Raw genomic sequence first — 14,015 nt, 5'->3', positions numbered from 1 at the left:
TGGTTTTGACACAATACCAAGATGTAAAGAAGACCTGTGCTCTGAGAAGCCTAACCTCAAATCACCGCCATGAAAACGGGCACCTTTGGAAACCAAAAAAAAAGTTTCCAAAAAGAAATAACCAGAAATATTATCATGATGCAGATCTACCCTGCAGTCCCTCCTGCTCCCATCAGCTCCCRGGTGTGACACATGGGCACAGCCACAGAGACAGGAAGCAGGAAAGCTCAGGTGGCTCCCGGTAGCTGGATCTCCCCCTAGCAGCAAGCATGGTTCAGCCCTGGCCACCAGGAGATGGCTGCTCACCACRAGCAGTGCTACCCCAAGAGACCCACCATGTTCCTGCCAGAACAACCTCTGCCGCAGCSACCAGGGCGCTCTCCCAAGAAATGACCGAGATGAGACGGTTTCTCTTCAGACATACTAAGAAACTGAACCTGGAACCTCCCMCTACTCTGAACACATTATTGGGGTTAAAGAGACAACACTACCAGCAGCTTTGGGAGCCTCGCATCCTACAAACCTCTGGTGAGCAAAGAGTTTGTCTTCGGCAAGGGGGATTTCCTACCCCACGGGTCATGGGATTCCATGAAGACATGAACCATATGYGGTCCGGTAAAATTATTTTTGTTTTCATTTGCATACCTTTCTTCTTGGTATGCTCTCTCTCTCTCTCTCTATCACCATTTTCAGTTCAAGTCACTGAAGCCCGCCTCAGTTGTTCATACTTAAAACATTAGGCTGTAAAAGCTAGAGATGAACTCAAGCCCRGGGTGAAAAAGCTGAACTGAAAAGTCAAAAGAATCCCTTCATTTGATTGTACAGTCTCATTAAGCCTCTAATTCTCATTACTAAAGTACAATGAGGTAGCATTTTATCAGGCCACAACACAGCCATCAGCGTTTATAAAATCACATCTAGTCAATTAAAACATTAACAAGCAGCACTAGGCAACTGCTGATCTTCTAAATGCAGATGCTTTTGCATCCATAAAGCAACATGGAAGCAAATTGCCTTTTTTCTTTTTATATGCATTGAAACATATAAACCGATGACCAAATTGAAACATTTAACATTTCCTGAAAATACTGTGATTTACAAACATAGCCTTATTTAGAGCATTAAAGGAATGTGAATAGCAGTACCAGCTTTCATACAAGCAAAATAGTGACATTTCAATACAAAACTGCATTTAAACCAAGCTCTTTCGATAAGTAAATACTATTGCCTCTTACAGCAACTCAAAATACAACCGCTGAAGATTCTGAAAAAGAACAAATACTTGTTCTTTTTCCTGCAGTTCATACTAATGTCATTCTTGTTAACAACTAGATTATCTAAAATATGAATCACTGAGAATTGAAACTGGTAGACTAAAGCTTGTCTCAGCTCCTTTGCGTCTTGAAAGCTACTAGTTCAAAACTTTCATAAAGAACATTTATTTAAAAAAAGCTAAATCCATCTACACTTAATTAAAGTTTCTTAAACTGAAAGAGAAACTGTGTTTAATCTTCAAAAAGATGAAGATGATTTCAGACTCTTGAAAGTTAAGTGTATCACAACTGCTTTGCCACTGCCAGCATATTAAAAAAGAATGTCTACCAGAAGCATGTGAGTATACTGGCTAGATATGGGAATCTAGCTGTATAGCAAAATTCATCTAATACTCGCTGATTTCATCGGTTTAGACTCCAGGCATTCCTGAACGCCTTCTTTGTCTAACACAATTTTTAATCTTAACAAAAYTCTGGGAGAACAGCATCCATAATCCATCTAAATAAGCATGCTGATACAGAGGTAAAGATAAAAACCATAAGAATAAACAGTGCAAACTTAATCTCTGCCTATTTTTACATCTCATTTATCTAGCCTTGGGCTAGATATGGATTGGATTGTCAAACTATGGGAAATATATAAACAGACTAAAAATAAATATCAAAATTATAGTAAGAGATTCAATATCATACAGTATTATGGGAATTAATGCCAATATGCTCAAGTTACAGTTCTGCCATGTTACATGGCTTTCTCAATCTCCATGCTGGAGCACATCAAGCTGTCTATCAGACAAGCTACTCATATGCCAAGAAGAGAAGCACAGTTCTCCAGGCATAACAGGTTCCATTACTGGCCATGCTAATATATGTTTTGATGTTGTATTGTTTCTTCCTTTCCTTTCCAAACAGCTCACATAGGACTGAAAGAGGACTAGACAGAAAGGTGCTATTACTCCAGTCAATTGTCATGTTCATGTTTTTTCTGTGTAACATTTACAGAAAATCAAAAAGCAGAAGTTACTTTAGGATCAATATTATTCAGTGGGTGCATTTTTTTCTTAAATGCAGTATCTGAACATTAGAAAAAAAATGAAAAAAAAAAATCTCAATCAGTGCAGTAGTTGACACAGAGCAAACATATGTTCTGAAAGTTTTACTATTGAACCTAAGAAAGTTCTTTTTCACAATGAGGGTGCTTGAACCCTGAACCAGGATGCTCAGGAAAGCTGTGGAGTCTCCATCCTTGGAGATGCTCAAATCCCAATAGCATGGTCCTGGGCACAGGGCTCTAGGTTGTGCTGCTTGAGCAAAGCGGTTGGACCAAACAGTCTCCAGAGCTCCCTGCCAACTGCAACTATTCTCTGATTCTTTGCAGTCAGCCTGTTTTCTTTTTTGACTTAGTAACTGAATGACCATAGTTGATAACTAAAGAGAAGCACAAGAGTTGCTATTCAACGTAGTACATGAACAGTTATCTTGTGTACAAAGAAATACTGCACCTGCAATGTAATCATTGGAACTTGGCTTTTGCAGTATTTACAAGTTGTCTCCCGGTATTTACATGTCTTCTCTACATGGTCTGGCAAGTCTTTCCTCAGTATTTTTTCTTTGCAATCAGCACGAGGACATGGAAGTTCTTCAAATTGACAGTCAGTTTTTAAATGCGTCTGGAAGATTGAAAAGAAACAGGCAAGACAACTAAGTTCTGTGCATTGCTTTTATTCTTTGAAAACATCCCACAATGAGGAAATTTGGAACCAAAGTAAGACTGGAGTAAGAAGAAGTACTAATAAATCTACTGAGGAATAAACTTCTGATACTGCACTCCATATACCTACAGGGCAGGTGTCAGTGCAGTACAGATACACCTGAGCTGGCTTCATATTGACAGTGTTCTAACACAGTACAAATTCCACATAAGCCAATTTAGTCAAAGATAAACATTTTTGGTTTAAGTTCTGTTGTCTCATACAAATACATATACACTACTTGAAGCAGTTTCAGTACCYAGCTCACTCAAAACAAGTGGAAGTATATACACACCTCACTGCAAGCTGCTGTGTAACCAGCACTTATGGCTGTCAGAGACTAGTGAATTACTGCATTACACCTTCACACAACTACACTACAAGTTACTCTGTATTGGTCTGGAGAGCTCCCAGTGTTGACAACTCCAAACATAAACCACAACTTATATTAGAAGACCAAAACTGACAACCCAATAAACAAATGGAAATTCAAAATATTTTAAAAAGTCAACTAAAGTTCAGAGAAAGCCATCAAAAAGGAGGAATTCAAACTCCTCACACTTATTAAGTACACATTACAATCCTTCCCTAATTTTGGATGTCCTCTCAGTTCAGGTATTTTTATCATGTATTTGTATACTAGCATATTAGTGTTACAGAAATTCTTGATTTTTTTCCTGCATTTCCTTCCAAGTCATCAAAAGCTGAATTTCTAAACAATTTAGCTCTGAGATTCATTAGTCACCTGATTAACCAATAGAATAACCTAACCAAAAAACAGATGGGGTTTTCATTTGCAACATTCCTTCTCCTTCTACACCTCAAAAGGAAGCTTTGACTAGGTTTGATTACTTACCAGTAGTTGTCCTAAAGACAGTTGTTCTTTACAGCCCTTGTTTTCATTTCTGCAGTATATCTGAAGGACAAGTACTTCTCTTCTGCAACAATTATCCTTAAATACCTGAAAATCAAAAGCCACCTCATTTTATAAATTTATAAAGCACTCGAGAATATTCAAATAAAGTAGATGTCATTCAATTTCACTACAACAATGACTACAGCGTCATTTAATTCTACCTTTATATGCAAGAAACACAACCCAATCATCCAATTTTTCTTAAATGTGCATGTCACTGAAATTCCTCTGCCATATAATTTCCTCTGCCAGAAAAATATTTGGACAGATGCTCTACTACTTATTTCACTTTCATTATAAACACAGTGTAGGGGAAAGGCAGGAGGGGGAAAAAAAAAAAAAAAGAAAAAAAAAAAAGAAAAATCAACTGAGACCTTAGCCTTTTTTTTTTTTTTTTTTTTTTTTTTTTTTTTAATAGACCTGTGTAAGCTAGAACTACATTATTTAGAAAGCTGGTTTGTTAGATATGATACCATAAGACAAAAGAGCCAATATGCAGATGTTTGGAGGGGTCAGGATCTTTAAAAAGGCAGTTACACTGTCACTAGACTGGTAACACTGCAGTGCTAACACCTACTTACAAAAAAAAAAATCTGAGTTTTTAGATTGGAGGAGGTCTATTYCACAGATGAGTAGGCTTTAAAAATCTCTCCATTTTAATGTTCAGAAAACTTYTTGGCATTTTTTGTCTATAATACAGCAGCAAAAAAAACTGAAGTAGACAGCTTGGGAGATCTGGATTTTTAACCTTTTGCTGATGATAACCAATAAAAGATATTGATCATTGATTAAAAGTCAAAAGAAATATGCACTGCCAAGCAAACCTGCTTCCACAGGCAGAAACCAGGGAAGAGAGTTGAAGAACTTAATAGCTATTTTGAAGTCCAAAATGAAGGGATGAAAAGTACCAGCTAATTGCAATTGCCTTCATGACCATTTAGAAACCTCAAAGGACCAAGTCCTTTGATTACTACGGCCTGCGATCACTTTATTGAAAAGCTCTGTTCTGTGATATTGGGAACATCAAAGGGATAATGCAACTACAGAAGTGTTCTGCACACTTACRTTCTTCACAAAAAAAGTTATGACCAGATCTGTCCACAGTCACCACGAGCTTATCCCAGTCATCAGTAAAGGGGAAAATATTGCAACCATTCTCATCTGCCCTATTGTCCGACACAGGCCATTGGTTTCTGTTTATTTTTTACATGCACTGGTGAGGTTCAATGAATAAAAAATCTCACTTGAATGATCAAAGCTGGCAATGATTTTTTTTTTTTTTTTAATAATTCGAGCAGAACGAGAGGATAGTTTTGCCCACTGCAGTTCAGATGATAAAATAATTTTGAAATACTTTTCCCAGAACTGCCTAAAAATGTTTTAGTGATTCTGGGCATTAGTATTCCACAGGGAAAATCTCTGTTTCATGAAAATCACTGACTTGCAAAGTTATTTTAACATGTAGTTAGTATATATTGCTCTTCAAACCTCCCTCTTTTGTTAGAGATACTAGAAGTTTTGCAACATATATGTCCATTTGCATTTASTGGGAGCTAGGAAGCCATGAAAATGCTAGCTGACAGGATGGCCACGCTAGACATTTTCATTATTGGTCTGAAATCCTTGGCAAATCATGTCAAAACTGAATTACACTGAGCACTGCACAGAGAACCACTTYTTGTTAAACCAAGGACAGGCTAACATAGCCACTAACCATTTCTTGAAAACYTGGAAAACATGTTAGTTTTTTTAGGTAGTAAAGAGTTAACTAAACACTTCAGAAAACAAATGTGTAAGCAATATACTACATCAAATTTTCTTYATGCTAAATAGAGCCAAAAAGTTTTCCTATGAAAAGCAGTAGAAGAAGGTATTGGTGAAATAACACATCTATATATTAAGACTCTGGTTCCATTATTATGAATGTAAATCCACACCATTTTGGTTCCAGTGTGTTTCGTACAAGAATACAGCGTAAAATAAGATTACCCAAACAGTAGACACTGATCTGGAGCCAAACCAGGAATAAGCTCTGGCTAGATCTGTAACCGCCTCAGCATCCCTATGGGAGATGCATTATTTCTTATCATCCTCCCAGCTGAAAGGCTGACAGCTGCAACGTGTAGCTGCAGCTTCCGACTAGGAAAACAGGATATGGCTGGGCCATCACGGATGGAGCTGCCACGTTGTCTTCTGGTACGTGGCTAACAGTGAAAACTGWGCGGTTTTCACGATCAGAATATATGGCTTATATTTTTGTTCCAAATCTCTTGCCCAGGTACTTTATTGGGCTTACAAAACAATTCCCCCAAAGCACTAACATTTCTCATATATTTCATTCAATACTCTCACACAAGGAACAATTTTGACAACAATACCTTATCTTTTACTATGCTTTCTTGACATGCTGTACATTTTGGACTAGAGGAACTGGAGAGAAAAATAAAACAGAAAAAAAAATTAACTCATTTGAATTTCTACAGCAAAAGAATTTCAGCTTTAGAGAAATTTTACTTAGTTACGACTATTCACTAATTGCTTTTTAATTGTTAAAAGTGAATACAGTTCATTATAAAAGAAGGTGATGTCTTTTCCAAAGGTTTGAAATCTGAGCTTTCAAYGGACATAGCTAGCATTGCTGTGGAAGTAAAACCACCACGATGCCTCTAGCCACAGGCACAGTGGCCGTCTTGGGTCAAAACTCATCCCCAATTTTAAACCTTGCCTCTCATCCACAAGTTCTCATTATGTCTCCAACTATCAGTGCCAACAGGAAAAAGCAGCAAGATCTGGGGTATCTCACAGAGCAGACAGGCTGGGGGAGTACAGCCCAGTGGATTGAAACAGAAAGTAGCTCTCGGTTTCTACAGCYGTTTCTGACCCTGACCTACCACATGTCCTAAGGTAAATGCCTTCATTTATTTGCAGCTCCACTTCCTCAAGTAAGATTGAGATAATCATACTGACCTCCCTTACAAAGGGGAGGTCTGCTGAGATCTACCGATGAAAAGCTCTAGGCAAGAGCTAAATTCTTTTGCAAAGCATCTCRTCGATAACGTGCCTAAGTTGCCGCTGTTAGGAGCGCTGTGGATCAGTGTAAAAGGCTCAATCAGTTGGATTATTTCATTTCATTTCACATCTTCTCCCTGGCTTCTGCTCCCCAAATTGACCATGCTATGTGAGTCTCAGTACTCCTCAGCATCTTACGTACTTTGCAGCTCACTATCTGTAATACTTTTTTTTTTAATAAAAAAATTGGAAACTAATCCACTTGAGAGTATATAGTGTTTAATATAATGTCATCGTTTTCTAGTTTTTATTGAATGCACTCAAGCATCCCTGCTTGCTCTTTTTAAACTACTGCTGCATACTGAGCAGACATCTTTATTGTGTTATCTACAGTAGCTCCCAGGCCTTCGTCCTCACATAACCCTGGAACAGAACTCGCCTGTAATCAGCGCGTGTGCACTTGCATATGACACTGAATGCAAAATCTTGTGCCAAATACAGGAATAATCTAATTCCATTTGCTTCCAGTTTCATGAATTTTTTAAATATAAAGCTTTTCTGAAAAAAATAATTTTAATAAAGAATTGGTCTGCAACAAACACTGAAATAACAGCTTACATAAACACATGGAATGAAGGGGTGGTGTGACAGATGACTGTGGTGCTCCTACCCCTGCATCCTTGTCAATAAGAGACCAGTTGGTAGAACAGAAAGGTGGAATTACACATATTGTAGCCACAGTGTAATAGGCACATGCGTATGTCTCACAGCAGGAGAGAAAAACTGCCCAGATTCCAGCAATGCCAAAATTATGACTGCTTAGATTGCTAAGGATCTGCCGAGTCCATCTGTACACGTTCAAGCATGCCAGGTGTTTGCTTTCCTACAATCACTGTTACTAACCATGTTAAGAGCTTTCCAAAAACAAAAATTCAGTTATTTCTTTGTGAATACATTAAACACAAACTATACCCTACCTGAAAACACATGCTGAAAAAAAAACTATTTTTGCTGTTGAGTTCTCTGTTTTTTTCATTTTAATTTTGGCACACCGCAGAAGCAGAGTTACAGGGGTCGATGCCCTCTTGCTGCCACTTGTCCAGCCCAAAGGCTGCTCTATCGTGTGACAGGGGAATGCAGCATCTTCTCACCTGTTCTGACAGGCTGCACGTAGTCTTGACTTGAAAATATTACAATCTCAGGAAGATATAAGAGAAATATAAACTATACTGGAGACCACAAAGACCTTTCAAAGTCAAATCTGTTCCCAGCACACTGGTTAACATCCAAGTGAGTTCCTTCTCTCTTGCACCTCTATATTCCCAGGAATACAGTGGAAATGTTGACAACTTATTTGTCCCAAGAGACTAAAGGTTGCAGGCTATTCTCTTTACTTCTTTTCATGTACAAGTGTTTCTTAAAAGCTGGAATTTTCTTTTTAAGTGCCTGTATTTTTATTCTGACYTACAATAGGATAATTTGCCTCTCTCATCATTCATTTTATGTCCACAAAGGTCACTCGGGCATTCAGCACTTCAACCTAAACGTCTCAGTAACAACAAACCARCCTTCCTGATCCTGCTGTAACACCAGTAGTGAAGCCAACAGTTATACAGCCTTGGGACACACAGCGAAAAGGGCTACCAGGAAAGGAAGATCCACAAGCAATTAGGTTTCTACCCAGTTCCCAACACTCAGCCAAGTTGGGTCCACTATCGCTCTATGGAGTCTTTGAAGTTGGGTACTATCAATCTATGGAGTCTTTGAAGGCTTCTACATCCAGAAATTCACATTATTAAATGAATTCTGTACCAAAATGGTAGCACTGACAGTTAAACAGCTACTAATTCTACAGCACACAAGCAATGAAATTCTTATAAAATGCAACACTACCTATGATTGAAACTCCTTTGCCACAGTTTCAACATTTSTATTGAAATTATTTAAATTATTAAATCTCTTATTAAATCTCATCCTGATCCACACTAAAACTAATTCAACAACAGCGAAACAGTGTTATTAGCAAGGCACTATGAGACACAAATGCCTGCAGCAGCACCCAGGTGATAAGCCTGCTTCCAGCCAAGGCACCAGCTCAAGGCATTTACAAAACCACTATGAAGTCAATACTATTTTCAGCAGTTCACAAGATTTAAAGGTATGAACATGTTTTACCCCAACAGGAAACGTACCTGAGCAAGGCATTCATGCAGGTCTCACAGTATCTGTGTCCACATTCGGTCTGTTTAGGATTGCATAAAATGAGATGACATTTTTCACATTTATACTTATCCTCCACCGCATTCACAAATTTCTCTTTGTAGCCGCCTTGGTCTGGCACGTAAATGGAGGCCGAGGGGCTGCGRTCGGGGTTGGCCCTTTGTTGCACCATTTCCACGGATAAGGGGGGTTCTGTCTTTTTACTGGCGTCCATACTCTAAGATGATTTCTGTAAAGAAGACATAAAACAAGAAACCTGTGATAAGTGAAGACCCTTCATTTCATTTAAAAAAACATGATAAATATGGCATCTCCRATAGACTATATTATTATGGAAACCACTGTATGTGTCCATGCATTGTGTGAATATAATATGTAYGTAAAGCGAGCACATACACGTAAGCATAAAACAAGTACTAAATCTGTAAGATATTCTRCTTTTTTCAAAGGCTTTAGAAGAGATGAAGACTTAACCACAACACCTGCAAGCACTTAGTTAACTGTAGACATAGCTAGGAACAGGTAAGAGCAGAACTACCACAGTGTCCTAGACAAGGTAGGAAGAGCCTCTGCAGCTCCACTGTCATCTTCTGCTGCTCACCCCATTCAGCAGCAGTGTGTAAAACACACTCTTTTTAGGGCTGTTTCAGAACAAAACGATGAGCTTTTACTCATTAAACACCTTGCAACCTTTTCATCATACATTCCCACATGAAGAGAGAAGGTGATAAGTCTAATTGCCAGGAGAAATAGGTCTACATAACATGGCTGCTTTATTAATTCACCARGACTAAGCACAACTGGCAGGTAGCTGAGGAAATAATTAACGTGGCTGAAGACTGAATTACAATGCCTATTAGCCTGGMCTGCAGTAGTCTCAGGTCAGCATGCAAAGAATTGGCAGAGCAGCAGAGGAAGAATTCCCCAAGATAAATTGTAAAAACGGCTTTGAATAATTTTCCAGCTTGTGATCAAAAAATTCTAAATGATCTTAACAAAAAAGCCTCTGTAGATAAAGGGGCAAGCACAGTCAGAGGACACAACACCTACCTACACAGGAAAAATAGCCGCCTATTTGCAAAAGAAGGGAAATTTCCATTCTCCTTCCATGCCAACTTCCACRTCAACGATATCTGAAGAGTAAACCTTTTCTTTCCACTACAATTAACTCCTAACCACTACAGTTAGAACTCAGTTTTAGGAAACAAAATTAAGAAATGAAGCACAATTCATTTTCCATATACAACAGTGAGTCTATCAGTACCAGAAGGAATGAAATACCTCATGTGCCAAACACACCAACCCAAACATTCTTCTTTTATGTAGTTTTTGTAATCTCATAGCTTCCTTTGCTAAATCTAAATTAATTGTAATTAAACATATCTCCTTATAGCTCATTCTTGTGTCTACAGCTTCAGAGCTAAGGTATCAGAGAAAGTCACACTTTCGCTCGTTTTAAGTAGAAAATGGTCCATGGAGCCTTAACAGGCAAATTTCCCTTTCTTGGGTTTCTGATGCCAACTTTTCTTTCTAGAAAGAGAGAAAGACAAAAATCACTGTGACTTCTCACTAATAACATTTCAYATACTTACCTCTATCGACAGAGCACGGGTAGAGCAGGTGGAATCCCCCCTCAGGGCCCTATCCAACCTGCACCATGACAGGAAAGCCTCTTTCTGCCTCCCCAATAACTACAGACAGTCTCTAAGGAAGCCAGCCTCATAAATCAGTAATGACTAAGTCATATTCAAAATCATCAAAAAAAAGTTTCTACAAAAACAGGAAAGGGAAATATGAAGTCTGGTCCATAATTTGAATAAATGTCTTCAAAGATTGCAGAGCCTTGTGCTTGGGCAGAATAATCTGAAGAAACATGAGAAAAACCACCGTTGAACTGCAAGCAACTTGCACGTACTCTTTAAAATGAGGAAAATCAGACCAGAGTCAGACGAGGGAGTTCAGCAAAGACTGAACTAAGGTTTCAAGCAGCAAGCATCAGAAACAGATTGATGGCAGGCAGTCCTAAAGAGGGACTTCAGGAGCTTGCCATCAGCAAACAAGAAATGAGACGTGATGCTGAGAACAAGACTATGGGAGACAAGGAGGTCAGAGAACTGTCATGGATTAGAAAGGAAAGCAGCTAATGAAAGTAGCTCAGCTTTAGAGACTGTTCCAATGATGACAATGCTCAATATCCATGGATGAACAAAAGGGATCCCAGTTTTRGGCTTAGGACTTGGCAATTTGGAGAAGCTTTGGAGAAAAACGATTAACTAGAGTGAAGGAAAAAAAAATCCTTTAATGTTGTGGATGACTGTGAGAAAACTCCACTTGAAGTTTGCAGCTCAGGAATCCATAAAGCACAGRACTTCTCTACTAATTTATAATTTGCTGCTTTTCCTCCTTCATATTCTCATATATATTCTCCYGTCAGCTCTTGAACTCAGCAGCCAGCTTCAAGTACACTCACCAGCAAGAGCAACACTGGCAGCATGGTAACATCAGCCTTTTGCTTTAACATGCTAGAGTAAAACAAGAGGCAACTTGATTCCAACCTGCAGAAGACGTTCAAAAAAAAGCTACATGGAAGGACAATCAATAAATCAGAAGAACTCAAAGACCACATATTCAGAAGTTATACCACACAACTACAAAATACCTATTTCCTTATTTTCTTCCAAACAGAAAGATGATTAAAGATRTGCAGTCTTTCGATAGTGTTATTTCTTCATGGAAATTGAGCAGTTAGCCACAAGGAGGCAAGGGGAGCAGGGATGCAAGATTTAACTGAGGAAGAGTATCAAATACAGGATGAGCAGCAGGTGAGAGTTTCACAGAGATATGAAACTGCCCAAGGGCTGGATTGGCAGCCAGCAAGAAGCTTCACAGCAAAATAGCTGCACAAAGCTCCACAGGATTCCACTTTCTGAATTGACATATTGGGTATTTTGTCACAGAAAATAACCAGAAAGCACACTGATAAATAAAATTTACTATGCAGTATGCCTACCAGTGAGATTTGTGTGCTTCAGCGGTAACGTTTTTGTTTTWGGAAGAATAATGTCAGACAAGAAAAGCTAAAAAGAGTGCAGCATCAGAGCTGCCAGCAGGGTCAGGAATCCTCTTCCACAACACTGTGAAGAGCAAGCACTTTCACATACAGAAAAAAAAAATAGGAAGCCACTCAAAGCACTTTGGTTCTAATAAAGTARTTCCTGGTGCTCTTTTAAGTTCAGCTCTATTTTAACAAAGAATTGCATTTAACAAAGAAGAGAAGGGTGAGGGCTGCTCGATGTTTATCTCAAGGTGCACACAGCAGTGCATGKGCAGCTGCTTCCCATGCACAGAGCTGCTACACGCACACAAAGCATCAGCAAGGAGCACAGCTCTGGATAACACAAGGATTTGAGCTGCCACTCACATCACTTCCTACTTTAGCTTACATTTTACATACAAGGGGGGTTGGCTGCCTTCTCCTTTGCAGAAACCTTTAAGAGCAGGAGCCAGGCTATATCCCCAGGCCCATGGTGCACAACTGCAAGCRACACCTCCGTAAGGTCCTGTGCTCCTAGAGCAGGGAAGATTCAGCACCTCTGGAAAGCAGAGAGATGAGTGTGGCAGCACCATGCAGAACAGGCCGCACCTAGAGGGACCTCTGGCTGCTGGCGTGCCAAAGACTTTGGTCCTTCCTTGCTCGGGAAATTAAATCTTAACTCCTGTTTCATCACTAGCTATAAAAAACCTCCAGTTCCTTATCTCTGGGAAAAAAAAAAAAAAAAACATCACAACAAAGGAATGAATGGCTTGTGGAGACCTTTCAAATCTCGATCTGCTGAACAAGCTGTTAAACCTGGAACATTCATCTTTCAGGACTGAGCAATGTACAAGGAAGAGGCAGGGACTCTGGCTCTGTCCACTATTTGTTAACAGTTTTTTTAGGGAACTCTTAAGGTGAACTCAACATTCACCTGTATCCTACGCTTCTACAGACCGACAGTCTCTGAGGTCCCTTTGGCTCCAAGTTTGTTGGCTCCTCTTTGTTCAGCACAAGTTAATGTCAAGTTCTGGGTTTTTGCATTTGATTCTGGTGGATGAGAGGAAAGGAAGGCACATCTCCTCAAGAGAAAGGCAGTGATCCCGAACAACAGTTTGAYCAAAAAAATAGTCATAAGAGGCTTTATTGCCCAGACTGCTCCAAAAAGCGTTTTTTCCTTGGCAGGTCTTTATGTGAGATTTAGATGACACTAGCTACACCTAAACAATAAGAGAGCCAAACAGATCTATCCTACAAAATAACCAGCTAAGCACTTTTATAGCAGGGTTTATATCACTCACAAATAAAGACTTTGACAGTAACATTCAATCATTCCACACCCTACTTTCAAAGTTCCTATTTCTAARCTAGCCGTTAGCCAGCATTTTAAAAATTAAAACTAAGCCTTGTGAAGATGTTGGTGCTAACCCCAATTTCAACCTAGGCTATACTACAGGCTTTCCACTTTCTAAATGGGCTGGACTGCTGATAAAGCCTCAGACTTTACGAACTGTACTAAAAGTCAGATCAGTTTATTTGACTTGCACTATGACCAGTACAGGAGGTTAGAAACTGGAAGCAAAAGTGAATTTACTGACACTTATTCCAAGAACTGGAAAGCACAGGAGTTCCCAAACAAAATGCAGTTTGCTCTTTCCTTGTGTAATCAAGKAAGCTGTTCTCATCATGGACAGGGAAGATAGCTTAGATAAAACACATTAAGTGCTTTGTACCACATAAACTACCTTTTTATTTACTGCTGGAGAATAGAACAAATTCACTATGTAAGAATAATATAAAGCTTCCATAAA

The 14,015-nt window shown here is 39.0% G+C and overlaps 1 protein-coding gene across 9 annotated transcripts in view; it reads right to left on the bottom strand.

Annotated features, from left to right (window-relative positions):
* The window catches only part of TRAF3 (TNF receptor associated factor 3), a 56,405-nt gene that overhangs the window by 17,144 nt on the left and 25,246 nt on the right, over window positions 1-14,015 (bottom strand). For all 9 annotated transcript variants that reach the window (XM_026048694.1, XM_026048700.1, XM_026048699.1 and 6 more), the window contains 4 exons: window positions 9,143-9,399; window positions 6,320-6,371; window positions 3,882-3,986; window positions 2,777-2,944 (listed from right to left, as the gene is read on the bottom strand). In XM_026048694.1, coding sequence (XP_025904479.1) covers window positions 2,777-2,944; window positions 3,882-3,986; window positions 6,320-6,371; window positions 9,143-9,384 — 567 coding nt within the window. In that variant the 5' untranslated portion in view covers window positions 9,385-9,399. The remainder of the gene's footprint in view (window positions 1-2,776; window positions 2,945-3,881; window positions 3,987-6,319; window positions 6,372-9,142; window positions 9,400-14,015) is intronic.

Source organism: Nothoprocta perdicaria, unplaced genomic scaffold, assembly GCF_003342845.1.
Source record: "Nothoprocta perdicaria isolate Ctin4 unplaced genomic scaffold, notPer1 scaffold_56, whole genome shotgun sequence".
NCBI lineage: Eukaryota > Metazoa > Chordata > Aves > Tinamiformes > Tinamidae > Nothoprocta > Nothoprocta perdicaria.
The sequence above is the reverse complement of the archived record's forward strand: the minus strand, read 5'-3'. Positions and strand labels throughout refer to the sequence as shown.